Raw genomic sequence first — 15,735 nt, 5'->3', positions numbered from 1 at the left:
TGTTCCTGAAGACGTAGGTCATTTACTCTTCACCAGCATCATTTCTGATGATGTTAGATCTACCTCTGGACAGGGTTCAGAATTCACACGTGACATTTTGATGATTTTAGGTGGTTTCATCTAGATTAGATGAGATAAAGCATGTATAGGTTATTTTGGCTGGAAGCTACGAATACTCAAAAAGTGACACACAGTCAGCAGAAGCCTTTATGTTCATTGAAAAGGAAGTTGCATACATAAAGACGGTAGATTCTAAAAGCAATTTACAAACATTTTCAGATTCATCAAAGCATTTACTAAGACTCTAAAACATAGATGTCCAATTATTGATCAAACAGGAAGCTCCAGGTGTTTTCTCTTAAGAACAACATAAATTGCAGCATCTTGTTTCACCCATAAACATAACATAATTAAATGGAAGAACATTAACTGTTTCTCCACAATTTTGGTACAAGTTACTGAACTGGAAGAAAAGGTGCTTTGCCAGGATTTTACTTTTTCAACAGCTTTATTAGCAGTTTCAACATGTTATTGCCAATCTCGCTGCTTAATGCCTGACTTCATGCTTTTTCTTTTTTAGAATTGCACAAGCACACACACACACACACACACACACACACACACACACACAAAGAGAGAGAGAGAGTCACATTAGATATACAGTACTATAATTTCCACGGGCACTGTGTGACCTTGCAGACCATTTACAGCTGTGAGCTTCCATCCATTGATGTTGTGACGTGCAGTATCGGTGTGCATCACCATCGGCCCTCTGCTGACGTAAAGCCAGGCGTATTAATACTGTATCGGTGAAGTCGTCACGGAAAAGAGGAAACTGATTGTCCACTTGTGCTTCCAGTACTTCCTATGTAATAAAAAAAACACCACAACTGTCTGTCTCATGCAACACTTAGCAATAATATATTTGAATGATTTTAAATTTTAAAGAGGATAAAGTGCCAGCTCACCTTTGAATAAATAATAAGCGCGATATTATGTAAGGTCATTTGAATCTTTGATTATATTCAACCCAGCAAAAACTCATACGCCTGCCTGCTTTAAAAAAGACGGACTGAATGTGCACTATTTCCCATATTTACTTTCAGTGTATCAGAATCACATAACCTTGCTTTATACCTGGCTGTACTGCAATACACAGCATAGTGTCAGCAGCATCACTACCATATGTTCAGTTAAATACTGCTTGACTTTCAGGCTCAGTCGAGGGCTAAACTGGGACATAAGGCCTTACTGAAAAAAAAAAGTCTACAAAAGGAAAGCTAAAGGAAGCTAAAAGAGATTAAGATGAAAATATGATCCAAAAAGACCACACAGATCCTCCATCTGCCTCCCCTAAAGCTCACTTTGAAGCCCTCCAAAGGAAAAGAGTTGCCTTTGAAGAAACAGGCCTCTAGCCACAGCGGGTTGTAAAAATGTTTCCACTGTTGGGATTGTGGCCAGATAATGAAGCTGAAGCAGGAGCGTGCCTCAGCAGTGCTATTTCTTGTGGCAGACTGCAGGGAGGAGGACTTATCGAGGTTTGCCTACTGATCCCAGCTTCCTGTCTCCAGAAACGCTCCATTGTCTTAAAGGGCAAGACTGAAAACTTTCATTATGATTACACTCCAAGTGTAGTGACCTGTGCAAAAATGACCAGCGTGATTGTGTTCCCTGGAGGGGATCACAATCAGACTGGGATTCATTCTACCTCCTTATCAGGTCGACTTGGCTGAACTTCCTCCGGCTGCACTGCATTCCCATGCCCTCACGTATATCTGCAGCCAGAGGCGTCTATTTTTGGGTTCCATCAATCAGAAGAGACTTTATTGTGTCTCAGGTCCTGTGTTGTTAACTGCACTTGTGAGGTTTTTCGGGGACCCAGAGAAAATGAAATGATAATAAATTCTATTTCTCTTAACCATGCAAATTTAAAATAATGAAAGTCTGTGAAGACAAAGCTCATTATAAAATGTGAACTGGTTAAAGATGAAGACAAAAACACTAACGCACCATGGCAACATACAGTATATTTAAAGCAGACAGAAGAAAAATGATACTCATTTGTATTCCATGATATCCTTTGAATGATTGTGGATCCAGACCATGACAGTGAGGCTTTGTCCACTTTTGTTTCAGAGATTCTCAGACTGAGCCGTGACTCATTGGAAATAACACCTTGTGATAAAGTCAGATTTTTATGACCTTTTCATCATGCAATTCTGTAAAGTTTAAGTGTGGGGCCGGGAGAATGGCTCACATCTACTGCTAAAAGGTCATTTCTGACTGAAAGTATAGGAATTCACTACAAAGGAAGCGTGGGTTTTTTTTTTTTAAGCATATTGCAGTTTCTGTATGTTAAAATGTCAAGTTTTTCATAGTGTTATTGTAGCCAATTTCACATCTAACCTTATAAAAAAAACAGAAAATCTTTTTTGTTTTGGGAAAAAAAAAAAATCCCATATCAGACACATGATTTACTGTGTGATGAAGCATCTCCTATTTTCTGTTTACTTATTCATATCTGGCCACTTTTCTTACAGTTCTGAGAACCAGAAAATTAGACGTGTAAAGGTGTGTGTGCACTTGATTGTTTAGATTTCTCCAAGCTGTTACTGTCTCTGTTAAGATTTTTCAGGAAGAGCAGCGGAGCTTGTCAGGCTTCCTGTCAACAAGAGGAAGCAGCCTGATGTTTTGGTTGTTCATGTAAGACGATAACTTCGTATCTAACACAGGCAGGGAGAATTCATAACATGCACGGTATTTTTAATAAGGCAGAGGCCAGAAGCAGAAAGAAAATGTAGAAGAATTTGGTCTCATTTCAAAAAATACAAACATAGATTCTTGTAAGTAGAGTGGGACAGTTGGAATTAGGCTTCATTTATCAGGAGACGAGGATGAGAAGAGACAAACATTTAAACGTTGTATTAAAGTATTAATCATTAAAATGATTTGTGTAGCTGCTGCATCAACATAATGGTATTTCCAAATTGTGACTGAAATTGATACAATTACTGTCCACGCTCACGACAGTTTACATTCAAATGATATAGTCCATGATGAGAAGCAGATTTGAAATGTCATTGTGCTCCTTTATTGTTTTGGAAAGACCAGCTGTGTCATGTTTTAGGGGGAAGTTCAAAGCTCCGTTTATAATGCAGACTGCAATATGTGGAGCAGATGAGAGATTTGGCCGTCCTCCAGCAACAGAGCAGACAGAGTATAAACTTATATGAGTGCACCACTGTGGCTTTGCTTCGCTCGGGTCCATGAAGTGGCCGTTTGTCTCGTCATCGTCCTCTGAAGTCAATCTTCAGCGCAGAATCCTGACTGCCGGCTCTGCTTTATGTCCAAACAGACCTCTGGATCTGCAGACACCCAGTGAGATAGGACAGCACTTGAACACTGCACACTTGAGGCTCGTACTGAAGCCTTTCTTGAGGTAGAACAACTAGTCAAATAGAGGACACTATGTGACTCCTTTGTCACTGTGGTTTTTCTTTCTCCCTGTAATCAGTTCTGTGTCCATTTCCAGACAAACAATAAACCTATTTTTAATGCATTTAGCCTGAGCCAGCTCAAAAATCACAGCTTGCTGTTTCCAAGATGGGAATTCCTTAGGTTCAAGCTTTTTTTGTACAGCAGCTGTGATTAGCCACCAAGCAGCATTTGGCACAGATTTGTCAATTGTGTGTGTTGTCAATGTAACAGGTGACCTCTTAGACAGTAATTCTACACTCTAACCTCAAGACAACTTTACCCTGCATTAATTGAGTTGACTTATGTGATTGTGAAAAATTAAAAAAAGATAAAATATTTCTCAAAAACATTAGATAAAGGTGTGTTTATATATTTTATAATGCAGAGAATGGCATGTGGCCTCACACACTGTCATTTTCCACACTGGTAACGTGGGTCAGTGTTGCTCTCAGAGAAAAACAATAACTCTCTGCTTCACATTTCTTCTCTTTCCCCAGAGATAGCTGTTTCGTTTCGTTGGGGCATTTTTTTTTTTTTTTTGTGTGTTGTGGAAGTTCCATGACAAAGAGATACTGTAGTTGTGCTTGTGGGAAACCATTTGTAATTGTTTCCAGCAGCCAGTTTGGTTCCAGCATTCTCGTTTATGTTTTTTTTTCTCCCCTGCTGTAGTGTTATAGAGCTCACGTCACTCTACATACATCCTGACGGGGTAGTTGATTGGCCTCAGGTTCCTGCAAGAGTTGTGCGACAGATATGAGAGAGAGAGAGGAAGGGAGGAGAGGGAGTAAAAATAGCCTGCATGCTTGCTTTGCATTGTGTAAAATCAGCATCTACTGTATACACAAAAGCACTTATGAAAATCTCTGGCATGGCACCATGAAAAACAAGTCCCATTTTACAGTCCAACAATGACATTGCATTTGCAACATCATTTAAAAGAAGAAAGTCTTTTGTACACTGTGTATTGTGCTATGATGTTCCATGGAAAATTTGGTTGTACCGATAGTACACTCTGCATAAACGTTAAAGAAGCTAACGTGACACGTGATGAAACGTGCATCTTGCAAAACAAAACGTGCTTTGTCTGAAAACTGGGACAAAGGACCTAGACACCCAGTCAGACTTTAGGAGAAGTATGCTTCGAGTGTGTCTCCATAACCCCAAACCCCATGAGTGGTGGGAGTCGTGAGGGCTAGTCGAAAAGTTCCCCTTGGCTGCTGGAGCAGAGATAATTGGACCCAGGTTTAGCTGGGGTTTTGGTATTCGCATCCCGAGCCAAGTTTTGATCTTCACAACTCCTCTTACCAGACAGCGCCTGTGTGTGAGCAGGTTCGTCTGAACAAGTGACATGTTTTGACATTTTTTCTGCATGTGAGAAATCCTGGCCCGTTTCAGGTCAGGTGGTGTTTTTTCCTTGGGTCTTACACATGTATTGATGGTGTTTCCAAATTGTGACTGGAATTGATACAACCATTGTCCATGCTAAGGACAGTTCACATTCAAATGATATAGTCTGTGATGAGAAGCAGACTAGAAATGTCATTGTGCTCTTTTATTGTTTTGGAAAGACCAGCTGTGTCATGTTTTAGGGGGAAGTTCAAAGCTCCATTTCTAATTCAAACTACAATGTGTGGAGCAGATGATAGATTTGGCTTAACATATTTTGACTTTTTTTTTTTTTGGCATGGGAGAAATCCTAACCCACCTCAGGTCAGGTGATGTTTTTTTCTTTAGGTCTTATACGTGTGAATTCTGATGTTAATGGTAAACACATTGTCTCATGTGATGATATCTATCCAGTGGCTAAACAACAGTGTTTATGTGTGTAGGGGTTAAATTGATCTGTCTGGTGGCCTGGTGGTATTCTGTCTTTGTTTTGGGGGTCAAAGGTTGATCCAATAGGGATAGTGACGTAGGGGATGCAGAGTTGCTGTTGGGTCATCCATCCAGTGACACGTGAGGGGTATTGCAGCACTGCTTTAAGGTGACAACGGAGCTTTATTTAGTCTGACGAGACTCCCTCATAACATTTCTCTTGTCATAAGGGCTTGATGTATCAAATGCATTCCAGATACCGCCTGAAAAACATTATTCCTTTGTCTGAGTTTTTTGCAACCCGTAAATGTTAAAGGGCATAGTAGAAGTAGAAGTAGAAGTCCTGCCATTTTAGCCAAGCAAGCAGTGTGACTTTAGTGGTGGCAAGGTCAGTTGGTCGACGACTGACATTGCCGTATTGTACAAACATTCATACATCCTTTTGTCTGCTATGATGCATGACTTCTCCCCTAGTGCCAAAAATATGTTGCCATTTCTGTTTTTAGTGGAATATCTTCACGGCTTTTGGCTGGATTACCATCAAACTTTGGACAGATGTTCATATCTTCTTCCCTTTACTTTTCATCTAGAGTCGTCATCATGTCAGAGTTTCAGTTTGTTCAGTACTTTGGTTTATGACCAGATGACTGCAAAACTGATGACATTCCCATCTGCCTCAGCTGTATTTTGTGTTTAGCAGTAACAAATGTTAGCATGCAAAAACTCTAAATTAAGACAGTAAACATAGTAAACAGCATGCCTGCTAAGCATCACAAATACAGCCTCACAAACTACTTATTTTAGCTTATTTATTATAGTCCAAATATAAGTCCAACTAGACCGTCTTGTGATGAGATCACACAGGCTGCAACAAAAAGTAATTCTTTTAGTGCTCCATACATGCATCATGGTGCTAGAGCTGCCATTACAGAGACAGACTATCATCCGCTGTTTTGACTCAACAGTTTAAGCCTGTTTACATAACCAGATTTCAGGTGTGTTTCTTTAACACACACGACTCAATGAACTGCAGGAAACTCAAAAAGGAAACGGCCCCTCACAGCTCAAACTTCAGCTACTTGAAGTACAATCTGGCAAGGTGTCTGGAAAAATTCCTATCTTGCTATTTCACTGCCTACAGCAACACATTTTCAGTCGGATGCAGGTTTTATAAGCCACATACTTTAACTTTTTCTCAAGTTGCTCTCATATCATCTGCCCCAAAATTACACAGACACTGATATGGCAACATGTATTATTATTATTATTTTTTTTTTACTAGCACAGGATGATTGTAAAACTGTAAGAGGTAAGTAAGTCCTGTAGGGGGAAACTTGGAAAAAAAAGCAGGAGTCACTGCATCACATATGAGGAAACACCTCCTTGACCTCATGGTAGCTTGTTGGGGGTCTAAACTGCAGCGTTCAGGTGGCTGCTGATTGTTCTCAGCTGCTTTATAACACAGTGATGAAAAATGCAGTCTCTCTGTCTGTGAGTGTCCAGGACTCTTGTTATGGACACAAACTTTTTCTGCACATCTCTCACTGCAAGTGGTACTCCATCTGTCAACTTTGTCTGTGTGTGTGTGTGTGTTGATGTATGTAACGTGTCCATCGGCAGGTCGCAGGAAAGAAATACACCATGTGGGATCACTTCCACGTTGAGGGCAGACGCAGCGATCAGCAGGAAATGACCTTGGGCGATCTGCTCCAGTATATCAAGGTACGACCTCCTTATTCCTCTCAGACAGGAAGCAGATACTTTCTTCACACCCGGTGCTACTGAGTGCATATTTTATTGAATGCACACAATGCCCATTGTTTGAAACGGTTGACCACTTTACACCTACCATTCACAACTTCTGGACTCTTTTCTGCCATCATGGAGGAGGCAGAAAGAAAGCTTATATCCCAAAATGCCAAACCGGTCTTAGATGGGGAAAACTTCATCTTGTTTCTTTAATTAATAAAATATAACAAAACATACACAGAAGTACCAGGTTAATAGATGAGCAGAAAGCATGTTGCATTTCTTCTGTCTTATGTCTATGCATCTTCTGTCTAAGTAAAGTTATACCTGATTTCAAGTTTCTAACTTTTCTACTGCAACTGTGTAGTTTCTCTATCTCATTACCCATAACGAAAAGACAAGAGCTCACAAATACACACCTCACAAGCTCTGTACGACATTGTGTCTATGTCTGTGCTTGCAGCAGAAATGTCTGAGCACATGACTCCCAGTCTATTTCTTTCATGCACACACCTTCTTGCCCTGAACAGACATTTGGTTTATTGATTCTGCTGAGAGTTTGTTCTGAGGAGGCAAAGGGAAAATAAATTGGCAAGTGTTCTTATTTGCTCCAGGTTTCATTTAACCTTTGACTGGCCGGGTTCTCCGTGGTTTGTTTGTGGAGACACAGCTGAAGCTTCCTGGACTGCTGAAGTTGTTTTAGGCCACAGGTCATCATCAGACCTTTAGCTCTGCAGACTGCAGTCTTTGTAGAAATTACCTCTGCATAATGCATGTAGGCAATACCTGCATTTATTTATGCCGTACTGTGCTTGTTATACTTTCCTGCAGATTTAATTGGATTATTTGTCTTTGTGCAGGAAAAATATAACTTGACCGTCTGCTTCCTCTTCTACGGACCAGCTATCATATACAGTGGGCAAGAGGACCGGCTTCAGCTGAGGTATGTCCACTAAATGCAAAGATACAGTACAATGTTTCGTATACAGTGCAAGAATACATCTGGCACACAACCTTTTACACATAAACAATCACAATAAGCTGCATCCCATTGTTTGTTTAGAGGCTAATGGCAGGATGAGGTGTTTCCTCTGAGCCTGTGAGGAGAGAGCGTGTTGACACACTCAAATGCATCACCGAGCACCGATGATTGAGACCGCTCCTCCTCAGGTTTCCATCTGTTTGTTGAGGAAGATTTAAAGGGTTAAATTAGTATGAACTTTTTTTTTTTCTGCAACGCTGCTCGGGCCTGTTCAACACTTCAGAACATTTAAAGCACGTTTCATAAGCCCCAGGGTGTTTGAAGTGAATCAGATGTCTCATCCTCAATTAAAGAACTGAGGACTGTAAATCATGTTTGACCGAGAAAAGGTTATAGGAAATAAATTACTGGGTAAAGTGAAATATTTGATACTAATCATTCTTTGCTTGTGCCGTGCTGTGAGGTCTACTATATGCATGTCCCTTCGTTTTTTTTTTTTTTTATGGTGAAGTCTCAGGGGAGCTGGTGCTAGTGTTGTGGTTAGATTAAGCTACAGGCAGAGTGCTGTGGACAGCAGGCTGTACATGACAAATGCTCTCTCCAGTACTGACTTCCTGTGCAGTCATCCTGAGCAGAGCTTCCTGTTTTGGGCCAGTGATGCGGGAATGTAGAACTTCAAAACTTAAATGAAAAATCATTGGGGGGGGGGGGTCTATTATTCTGTGTTTTTATTATTGTCAACAATTCCCATGATCTTTTGTTTTGATTTTTGATCTCTCTACCCTGTTTGTGGCTCCAGGCCCATTCATTCCCACTGGAGATGTAAAATCTTAAACTGGTCACAAATATTTTGTTTCATTAAAAAAAAAAAAAAAAAAAAAAAAAAAAAAAAAAAAAAAAGGTTAAATAGTTTTCTAAGATACTGTAGCTGTAACGAGTGAGGTTTGGACTCAAAAGCAGCACCGACTAGAACCGATGTATTGGAAATCACTTTTATTGTTAGCAGAAGCAGGTAAATAAGCACAGTTCAGTTCAAAGGGGAATGGCAGTCTTTGAGGGGCTTGGGGAAAATCTGAGGGCCCGGAATGAAGCTGTTGATGAGGCAGCCGTACCAGGCAGAGGACCGAAGAACCAGCAGGAAAGTTCACACGCTGCAACAGTGGAGGCGAAGGACTCAGAACAGCCCTGAGAACAGGCAGACGAAGACCAGGAAGGGGCAAGGCAGATTTGTGGTCAAAAACAGAAGGGCTGAAGTATTTACCAGGGCAGAGACAAGGCAGGTAGGTCGGGAGCAGGCAGGGTCAGAACCGGGAGATCAGACGAAGGGTAATCGCTGGAGAGCCTTGCATGGGGACAAAGAACAATCTGGCAGTGAGTGTGGAGGAGAGTGGAGCTTTTAACCAGGCTTGATTGCTGATGAGCTGCAGCTGAGTGAACAGGTGAATGGAGTGACTGACGAGGTGGGTGTGGTTGGCAGCTGGGGTGAGCAAGGGAGTAGTGAGTGAAAAACTACTGAAGGCAGGTATGTATGGAGGACAAACCATGACAGTAGCTGGGCATTGTAGTCTGTAGTAGACATTACTCAAACAGGAGAATACTGTGCCTTTATTCAGGACTTTTTTTTTGCAGTATAATACAAAAAAAAGAACAGTCATTTACTGCAGGGCTGATGTATTACACTGCTTTAGTTTTATCCAGGTGTTCCTCATAAAACGCCAAGTGAGAGAAGAGAGAAGAGAAGACACATTATAATATCCATGTCCCTTAATGATGTAGAGACACTTTTTAGAAACAAAATTATTTAAATGTACAGTAAAAAGCACACACATTTGTTAAACTGATGATTTTTCATTCCCAGACAAAGATTGTATCTTTATACTGTATCTATTTTCTTGTAGTGTGTCTGACGTGGTGAGAAAGGTCACCAGAGCAGACATCCCTCCACACAAGAAGATGCTGGAGTTGATCCCCTCGTTTGCTGAAGATGAGGACTGTGAGTCAGTCCCACCCATCAGGTACCTGCTCTTCTGATGCCATCGACAGGAAGTTTCCACAAAGTTCCAGGGAAAAGCGCTCGCATGGAACTGCTTCAATATGACAAAGCAAACTTAACACTCCTGTGGCTCTTCTGTCATTCAAAACAAAGCTGAGTTTGTTGCCATAGCTGATAGATTGACATCTGAATATATCTTGTTTTTTTTTCCAGTATGTCTTTCTCTTTGGTTTACCTTACATTTACATGGGCTTTGAATAATTGAACTGTCATACTGGGATCATTTTTATTGCTAAACTTTGATTATGTGAAATGTTTTATAATCTTACAATCACACTGTCTTATCAGTTGTCCTGTCCCAAAATAAATACCACAAAATGCTCCAAGTTTGATGAGCTAGTTCCTCATTTGGACTTTTTTTTTTTGTCATTTTATTATATCCCAAGAGGAAAAATTCCAATCTCTGATGTCTTTATTGTTATAACCAGAGATTTTACCATGAGAGTCCTGTTTGCTAACTTTTTGTTCTCATTTACATGTAGAATTTGTCTTTTGAGAGTTCAAGCTAAGAGGGTGTGAAGATGCTTGCCAAGGCATATGGATTAGCTGATCTGGCACTGGTGGGGCAGTGCTGGACTGGTTTTCGAGGTCTAATTCAGGTCAGGCTGAGCTTGATGTTGAAGGGGTGCAGTTAGACCAGTCAGCTGGCACAGTAGGTACAGTACTTTGACGATTCAGGGTGCTTCTGCCATCTGGACTCAGTTGTCTTGCGTAAATCCTGTTCTAAACACACGCCCACATGTACCCGTCCCTCCCTCCCTGAAGAATCCCTGAACTGGTCAGAACAGAGATCTTCATCTTCATCATCTTCTTCATCTTCAAGGAAGTTCATCTTTTCCTCAGAAGGATTTTATGCATGGCCGACCCTTTACCACAACCTCACATTAACATGTTGTTGTTGTTAACATGCTCAGCTGTCTCCGTTAACTATATTTGAATCATGTTGTGTGGAATCATGTCTGCAATTATTCCTGCAACTACTTCTAGATGTGCCTTTTAAGTGGGCTGTGATTGAAGGAAGCTGTTTTTCATTAAATTGTTTGAACAATAAAACAATAAATATATGAGGAACCATGTTATATCATTGTACTTCAGTAAAACACTTCTGTTCCCTTATCATCTAATAAATTGTTCAGTTGACGAATATACTTTACTATGACGACCACACCCAACCTCCCACTTTTAATCAGGAAGAAAAAAGTTTAATTTACTGGGTTTACAAAGCTTCAACATGGTTTTTGAAATTACTGACTCAGGTTATTTTATTCTTAATGACTGACTAATTGATCTCATAAGATAACACAAAATACTGTATTGATGTTGGTGACGGACAGACGTGATCACCCACATATTCTATGTCTTACAGGGTTAAGAAGCTTGTGTGGTTGGGAAGAAAGTGGAAGATGGCTAAAATCTTATAGCATCTAGAAGTGCTGAAACTCAGACAGGAACAGAACACATTTTCATTAAATACACACAACAAAAGGTTTATTCCACATGTATCAACACTATGGACAAACTCCAAATATGAAAATAGAACCATCTTATTTTAATTTCTGTTAAAGGGGTCAGTCCGTAGTTACAGCCTTTTCTCAAATGTATCCAATGATGTCATTGCATATGATGGGCTGTCGGCTGCCAGTCTTCATGAGAGCGGTGAACTGGTAGAAGTCAGTGTCCAGTTGATGCAGTCCTGTGTGGGACTGGTGAAAGAAAGGTTTGAGAGCCTGGAATCCCACAGGACAGGACAGCCGTTTGGGAGCCCCTGCAGCCCTGCTGACCCGTGCGGAGTCTGCAGGCCTTGGCCTCACCTCCACACTTTTAGACATCCCAGCCAGTCTCTTGCGCATGTTGACCAAAATGTCTTTGGCAAGGCGCCGGCCGCCACTGGGCTTGAGTTGCATTGGCTCGGGACACTCTGGTAGGTCCATCCAGTTCTTTATAAGGTCAGCGAAGCTGTTGTCCCCCAGAACCAGAGGCTGTCTGTTCCTGCTGCGGCTCAGCAGTGATGTTGTCCAGTCCTCTGGGTCACTGGCCTCAAATGAGGTCCAGCGCTCCAGGCAAGCGTCCGAGGTTGATTTGGGACGGATACGGCAAGAAGGTCCTCTGTTTGTGCGGAGGCAGGCGGAAGAGGAGACTCGCACGTTCCTGGTCCTCCTCAGCACCACACCTTCATCTTGCCAAGAAGCCTCAGAGTAACCCGAGTCAAAGTCCACACTCTTTTCACTGCCGGGGGAGCCTCGTGCCAGTCGTTCGTGCTCCTGCTGCTCTTCGTCCTCTTCCAAAGGGCTGGCCAAGCAGCAGGCAGAGTCATATGTGCTGGCATCACTGGCGTCAGAAACACGTAGTCGAGTGAGTCGCTCCTGCTGTGCCCTCTGTTTGCAGAGCCGTGTTGCAGCGAAGGACCGAACACATGGTTCACTCAGTGGCCTCGGCCTGCCTATCTGCTTCAGGTCCTGCAAGGATCGCATCATGTACTGCATTTGGTCCCGGAGGCAGTCTGTGGAATCTCTTAAACAGAGCTAGACGATGAGAAAGACACAAAGACTTAGTGGTGCAGGCATTTAAAAAAAAACACTTCTACTAACACAACCTAAAAGCAAGAAAAGCTGCGGTTAAAATTTGCAGCAGACTACAGTTAGGCTGTGGTCAGTCGATCTGAGGTTTGAACAGTTCCTTGTGTTATTTCCACAACTGGGCCAATAAGATTTTTACCAGCTGAGATCACTCTGCTCTATGACCATATAACAAGTGAAGCATTCCTGACAAACCTCAGAGCAGCTTTATGGAGACCATCCCATGCAGTATGAAAATGAAAGAGTCACAGCTCTGAGAACAGGATGCACATTTTAAACTGGGATAACGCTCCCTGCCTCCTAAAGCAAGAGGGGAAGTTCGAACAAAGTAGAACTGAATCACGGAGGAGTGCAGAGGCTCACATATCCTCTCTGGACTCCCCTAACTCACAGGATGTTGATTGGACTGTATTATAAAGCAGGAAATGACAGCAACATTTTGGAATTACACAGTGATCATATTTTAATTATGAATCATGCTATCCTCCAGCTTTCAGAGGAGTACAATTACAATCAGAAGATCAACTTTTTTTTTCTGTTTCATTTTTGTCAGTTTTCACAAATTATTGTAATATTTCATTTGTTGAGCCTCCCTATCCTGCCAGAGTTTGAGTTGTAAGGACGCCACAATGCCATGATGTTATCACAGCTGTGGGTGTTGAACCATTTGGCCCCTGGGGGGGGACTTATCTGACATACAGAGACATCCTCAGTGGGACTCTGTGGTCAGTCTGCCACTTTTAAAATGCCTTGTTCTCCTTGGCTGCTTTCACACAACAGGGAGAAGTGATTCACTCAGTTGTGTACATTTGGCAAGGACAGTTTGGTTTGAATCAACTGTGACTAGGTGGCTAACAACTCACTTTCCTTACCCCAAAAAAAACTTTTCAAACAGTCATGAAAGGAAAAACTTTCAGAGTCATAACAAAAATGAATACTTGTTTGTGCAAAATAACACAAAAGCCACTGCATCAACAAAACTGTCAAAGTACATGAAAACACGTGAAAAAAAAATGAAAGAAAAACTCACCATTGCTTGTGAGTAAATGTCTGGAGTGAAGTTCAGGATCCTTTCAATTATTTCTGCAACAAAAAAGAAAACATCGTGTTAGGTGAGATATCAGTGTTTCACTAATAGGCTACACTTCCTCCTCCATATTATTAGTAATAACACTCACCTCTGCATTTGCTTCAGAAATAAATCCCAGCAGACTCTACAGCTCCACAGGTCCACAGCTGATGCCTCTCTGTGTGTGTGTGTGTGTCCTCCCTCCTCTGAGCCAGATGAAGGTCTGTCAGCGGGACTTTGACGATGCTGAGTTTTTCTCTGCAGCAAATCAGCCTGACGCGGCACGAAATCAGCCAATGGCAAGTCGCCTCAAACGAGATCCCTCCCTGTGTAATTACAGCGGTTCATACTCCAACTGTATTAGGTCCTTCTACACTGTTCACACTCAACATCTGGAGATAGGTAATTAGATTTTTTTAAATAAATTTAACAATAAATAAATGGTCACAGAACAAAAACAAGTGTTTTCCATGTACTTTTCCCAAATGCTGTTAAATGTTGTCAATAACTAACGATATTTGATAAATAATAACTTTACTTTCATGACCAGCTCTTCATTGTATTTTCCGTAGGCTGTGTAAATGTATACCGAATATTAAAACGACACTCCCAAAAGTCGTCTTGGACAGATACTGTGGTTCTGCGGCACTGCATGGATGTGCTGATCTGCTGAGATCCAGGCCTACATGACGCCACCTTGTGGATCTTTGTAAACAGCACCTCCCATATTACCACTCTCCATTGTCCCTGAGTACAAACCTTTTTGCAGCCTATTTTTAAAGGTACAAACGGTCCATTCACCATTCTGCTCTTAATGAATGTTTTTGAAATGCAAACATGCTATTGGGGTCAAGTGAAGCCCTCATTTCATTTGGAGATGAGCAAAGCAGGCATGACTGCACCCCCTCACCTCACCTCCTTGGATGTTGATGACACTTTGTATTGTAATTCAGTGGTGAAAGAAATGCCCAGGGCCTTTTACTAAAAGTGAAAGCACCAATACAAAGATGAAGAAATTCTCCATTACAAGCCAAAGTCGAAATAGATAGAAATACATTTACAAGTATTAGCAGTAAAACGCGCTCAAGTAGCAAATGTGAAAGTACTCATTCTGCAGAAACACAACCCCTAACATTGATTATTATAACATCATTAGATTGTTAATACTGATGCAACACTGCATCAGCCGCATTTCACTGTTACCTGGTTGAGGTGGAGCTCGTTTAGTCCCGTGGTTACCATCCTTTTTTTAAAAAACTTTTCTCTAATGAAGTATTAATGATGATAATTTGACCTTTTTGGGCATCAAATTGTTATGTAATAAAACATCTGAGAAATGTAGTGTGCAATCACTTTTGTTAATTTTATAAGCTCATCGTGTTTTTATGTAAATTTTATGTAAATTTAAATGTAAATACATTCATTTAAAAGGTAAGTAGTAACTATATGTGTCAAATAAATGTGTGGAGTATAAAAGTATAAAGTAGTATAAAATGGAAATGGTCAAGTAAAGAACAAGTACCAAAATAGATTCGCTTGTGTCCCATAGATCTTAAGGAAAACCTCTGGACGTACGTCATTTTCTATGTGAGCCGTGAACAATTAAACAAACCACACTGGTGCACTCTCATGCACTTATTCACTGCCAGAGAATGGGATGGACTGCACTTATATAGCGCTTTTCTAGTCTTAGAGACCACTCAAAGCGCTTTACAATACTCGCTACATTGCCACCCATTCACTCACACATTCATACATTACACGTATACACTGATGGAACAGCCATCAGAGGAGATTTGGGGTTCAGTATCTTGCCTAAGGACACGTGGACTGGAGGAGCTGGGGATCGACCCTCTACCTCCTGAGCCACCCCAGTGCATTCCTATTTGTATTCTATACAGCTCTCTTTCTATATTCTTTTTTAGTTTATCCTTAGTATAGTTTTGGTAGGAAGGAACAGAAAAAAAGGCTGCTTATGCATTTTCTTTTGACACATCACGCCGCAGAATAAAAG

The 15,735-nt window shown here is 41.2% G+C and overlaps 2 protein-coding genes across 2 annotated transcripts in view; one reads left to right on the top strand and one right to left on the bottom strand.

Annotated features, from left to right (window-relative positions):
• uba7 (ubiquitin-like modifier activating enzyme 7) overlaps positions 1-11,155 on the top strand; it is a 33,100-nt gene extending 21,945 nt beyond the window's left edge. Inside the window, exons 22-24 of the mRNA XM_023410175.2 lie at positions 6,913-7,014; positions 7,902-7,984; positions 9,922-11,155. Coding sequence (XP_023265943.1) covers positions 6,913-7,014; positions 7,902-7,984; positions 9,922-10,054 — 318 coding nt within the window. The 3' untranslated portion in view covers positions 10,055-11,155. The remainder of the gene's footprint in view (positions 1-6,912; positions 7,015-7,901; positions 7,985-9,921) is intronic.
• A 381-nt stretch (positions 11,156-11,536) lies between these two features.
• LOC111657847 (PAK4-inhibitor inka2-like) lies at positions 11,537-13,962 on the bottom strand. Its single transcript, XM_023410176.2, has 3 exons — positions 13,831-13,962; positions 13,683-13,735; positions 11,537-12,598 (listed from the first exon to the last, which is right to left on the bottom strand). Exons 2-3 carry the CDS (start codon positions 13,683-13,685, stop codon positions 11,669-11,671), a joined length of 933 nt encoding a protein of 310 aa, XP_023265944.1. The 5' UTR covers positions 13,686-13,735; positions 13,831-13,962; the 3' UTR covers positions 11,537-11,668.
• Between the last annotated feature and the right edge of the window lie 1,773 nt (positions 13,963-15,735).

The sequence above is a fragment of the Seriola lalandi genome, unplaced genomic scaffold (genome assembly GCF_002814215.2).
Source record: "Seriola lalandi dorsalis isolate HSWRI2012SDOR001 ecotype SW California unplaced genomic scaffold, Sedor1 jcf7180002054416, whole genome shotgun sequence".
NCBI classification, from domain to species: Eukaryota; Metazoa; Chordata; class Actinopteri; order Carangiformes; family Carangidae; genus Seriola; species Seriola lalandi.
Note: the sequence above shows the minus strand (reverse complement) of the source record. Positions and strands in the feature narration are given on the sequence as shown.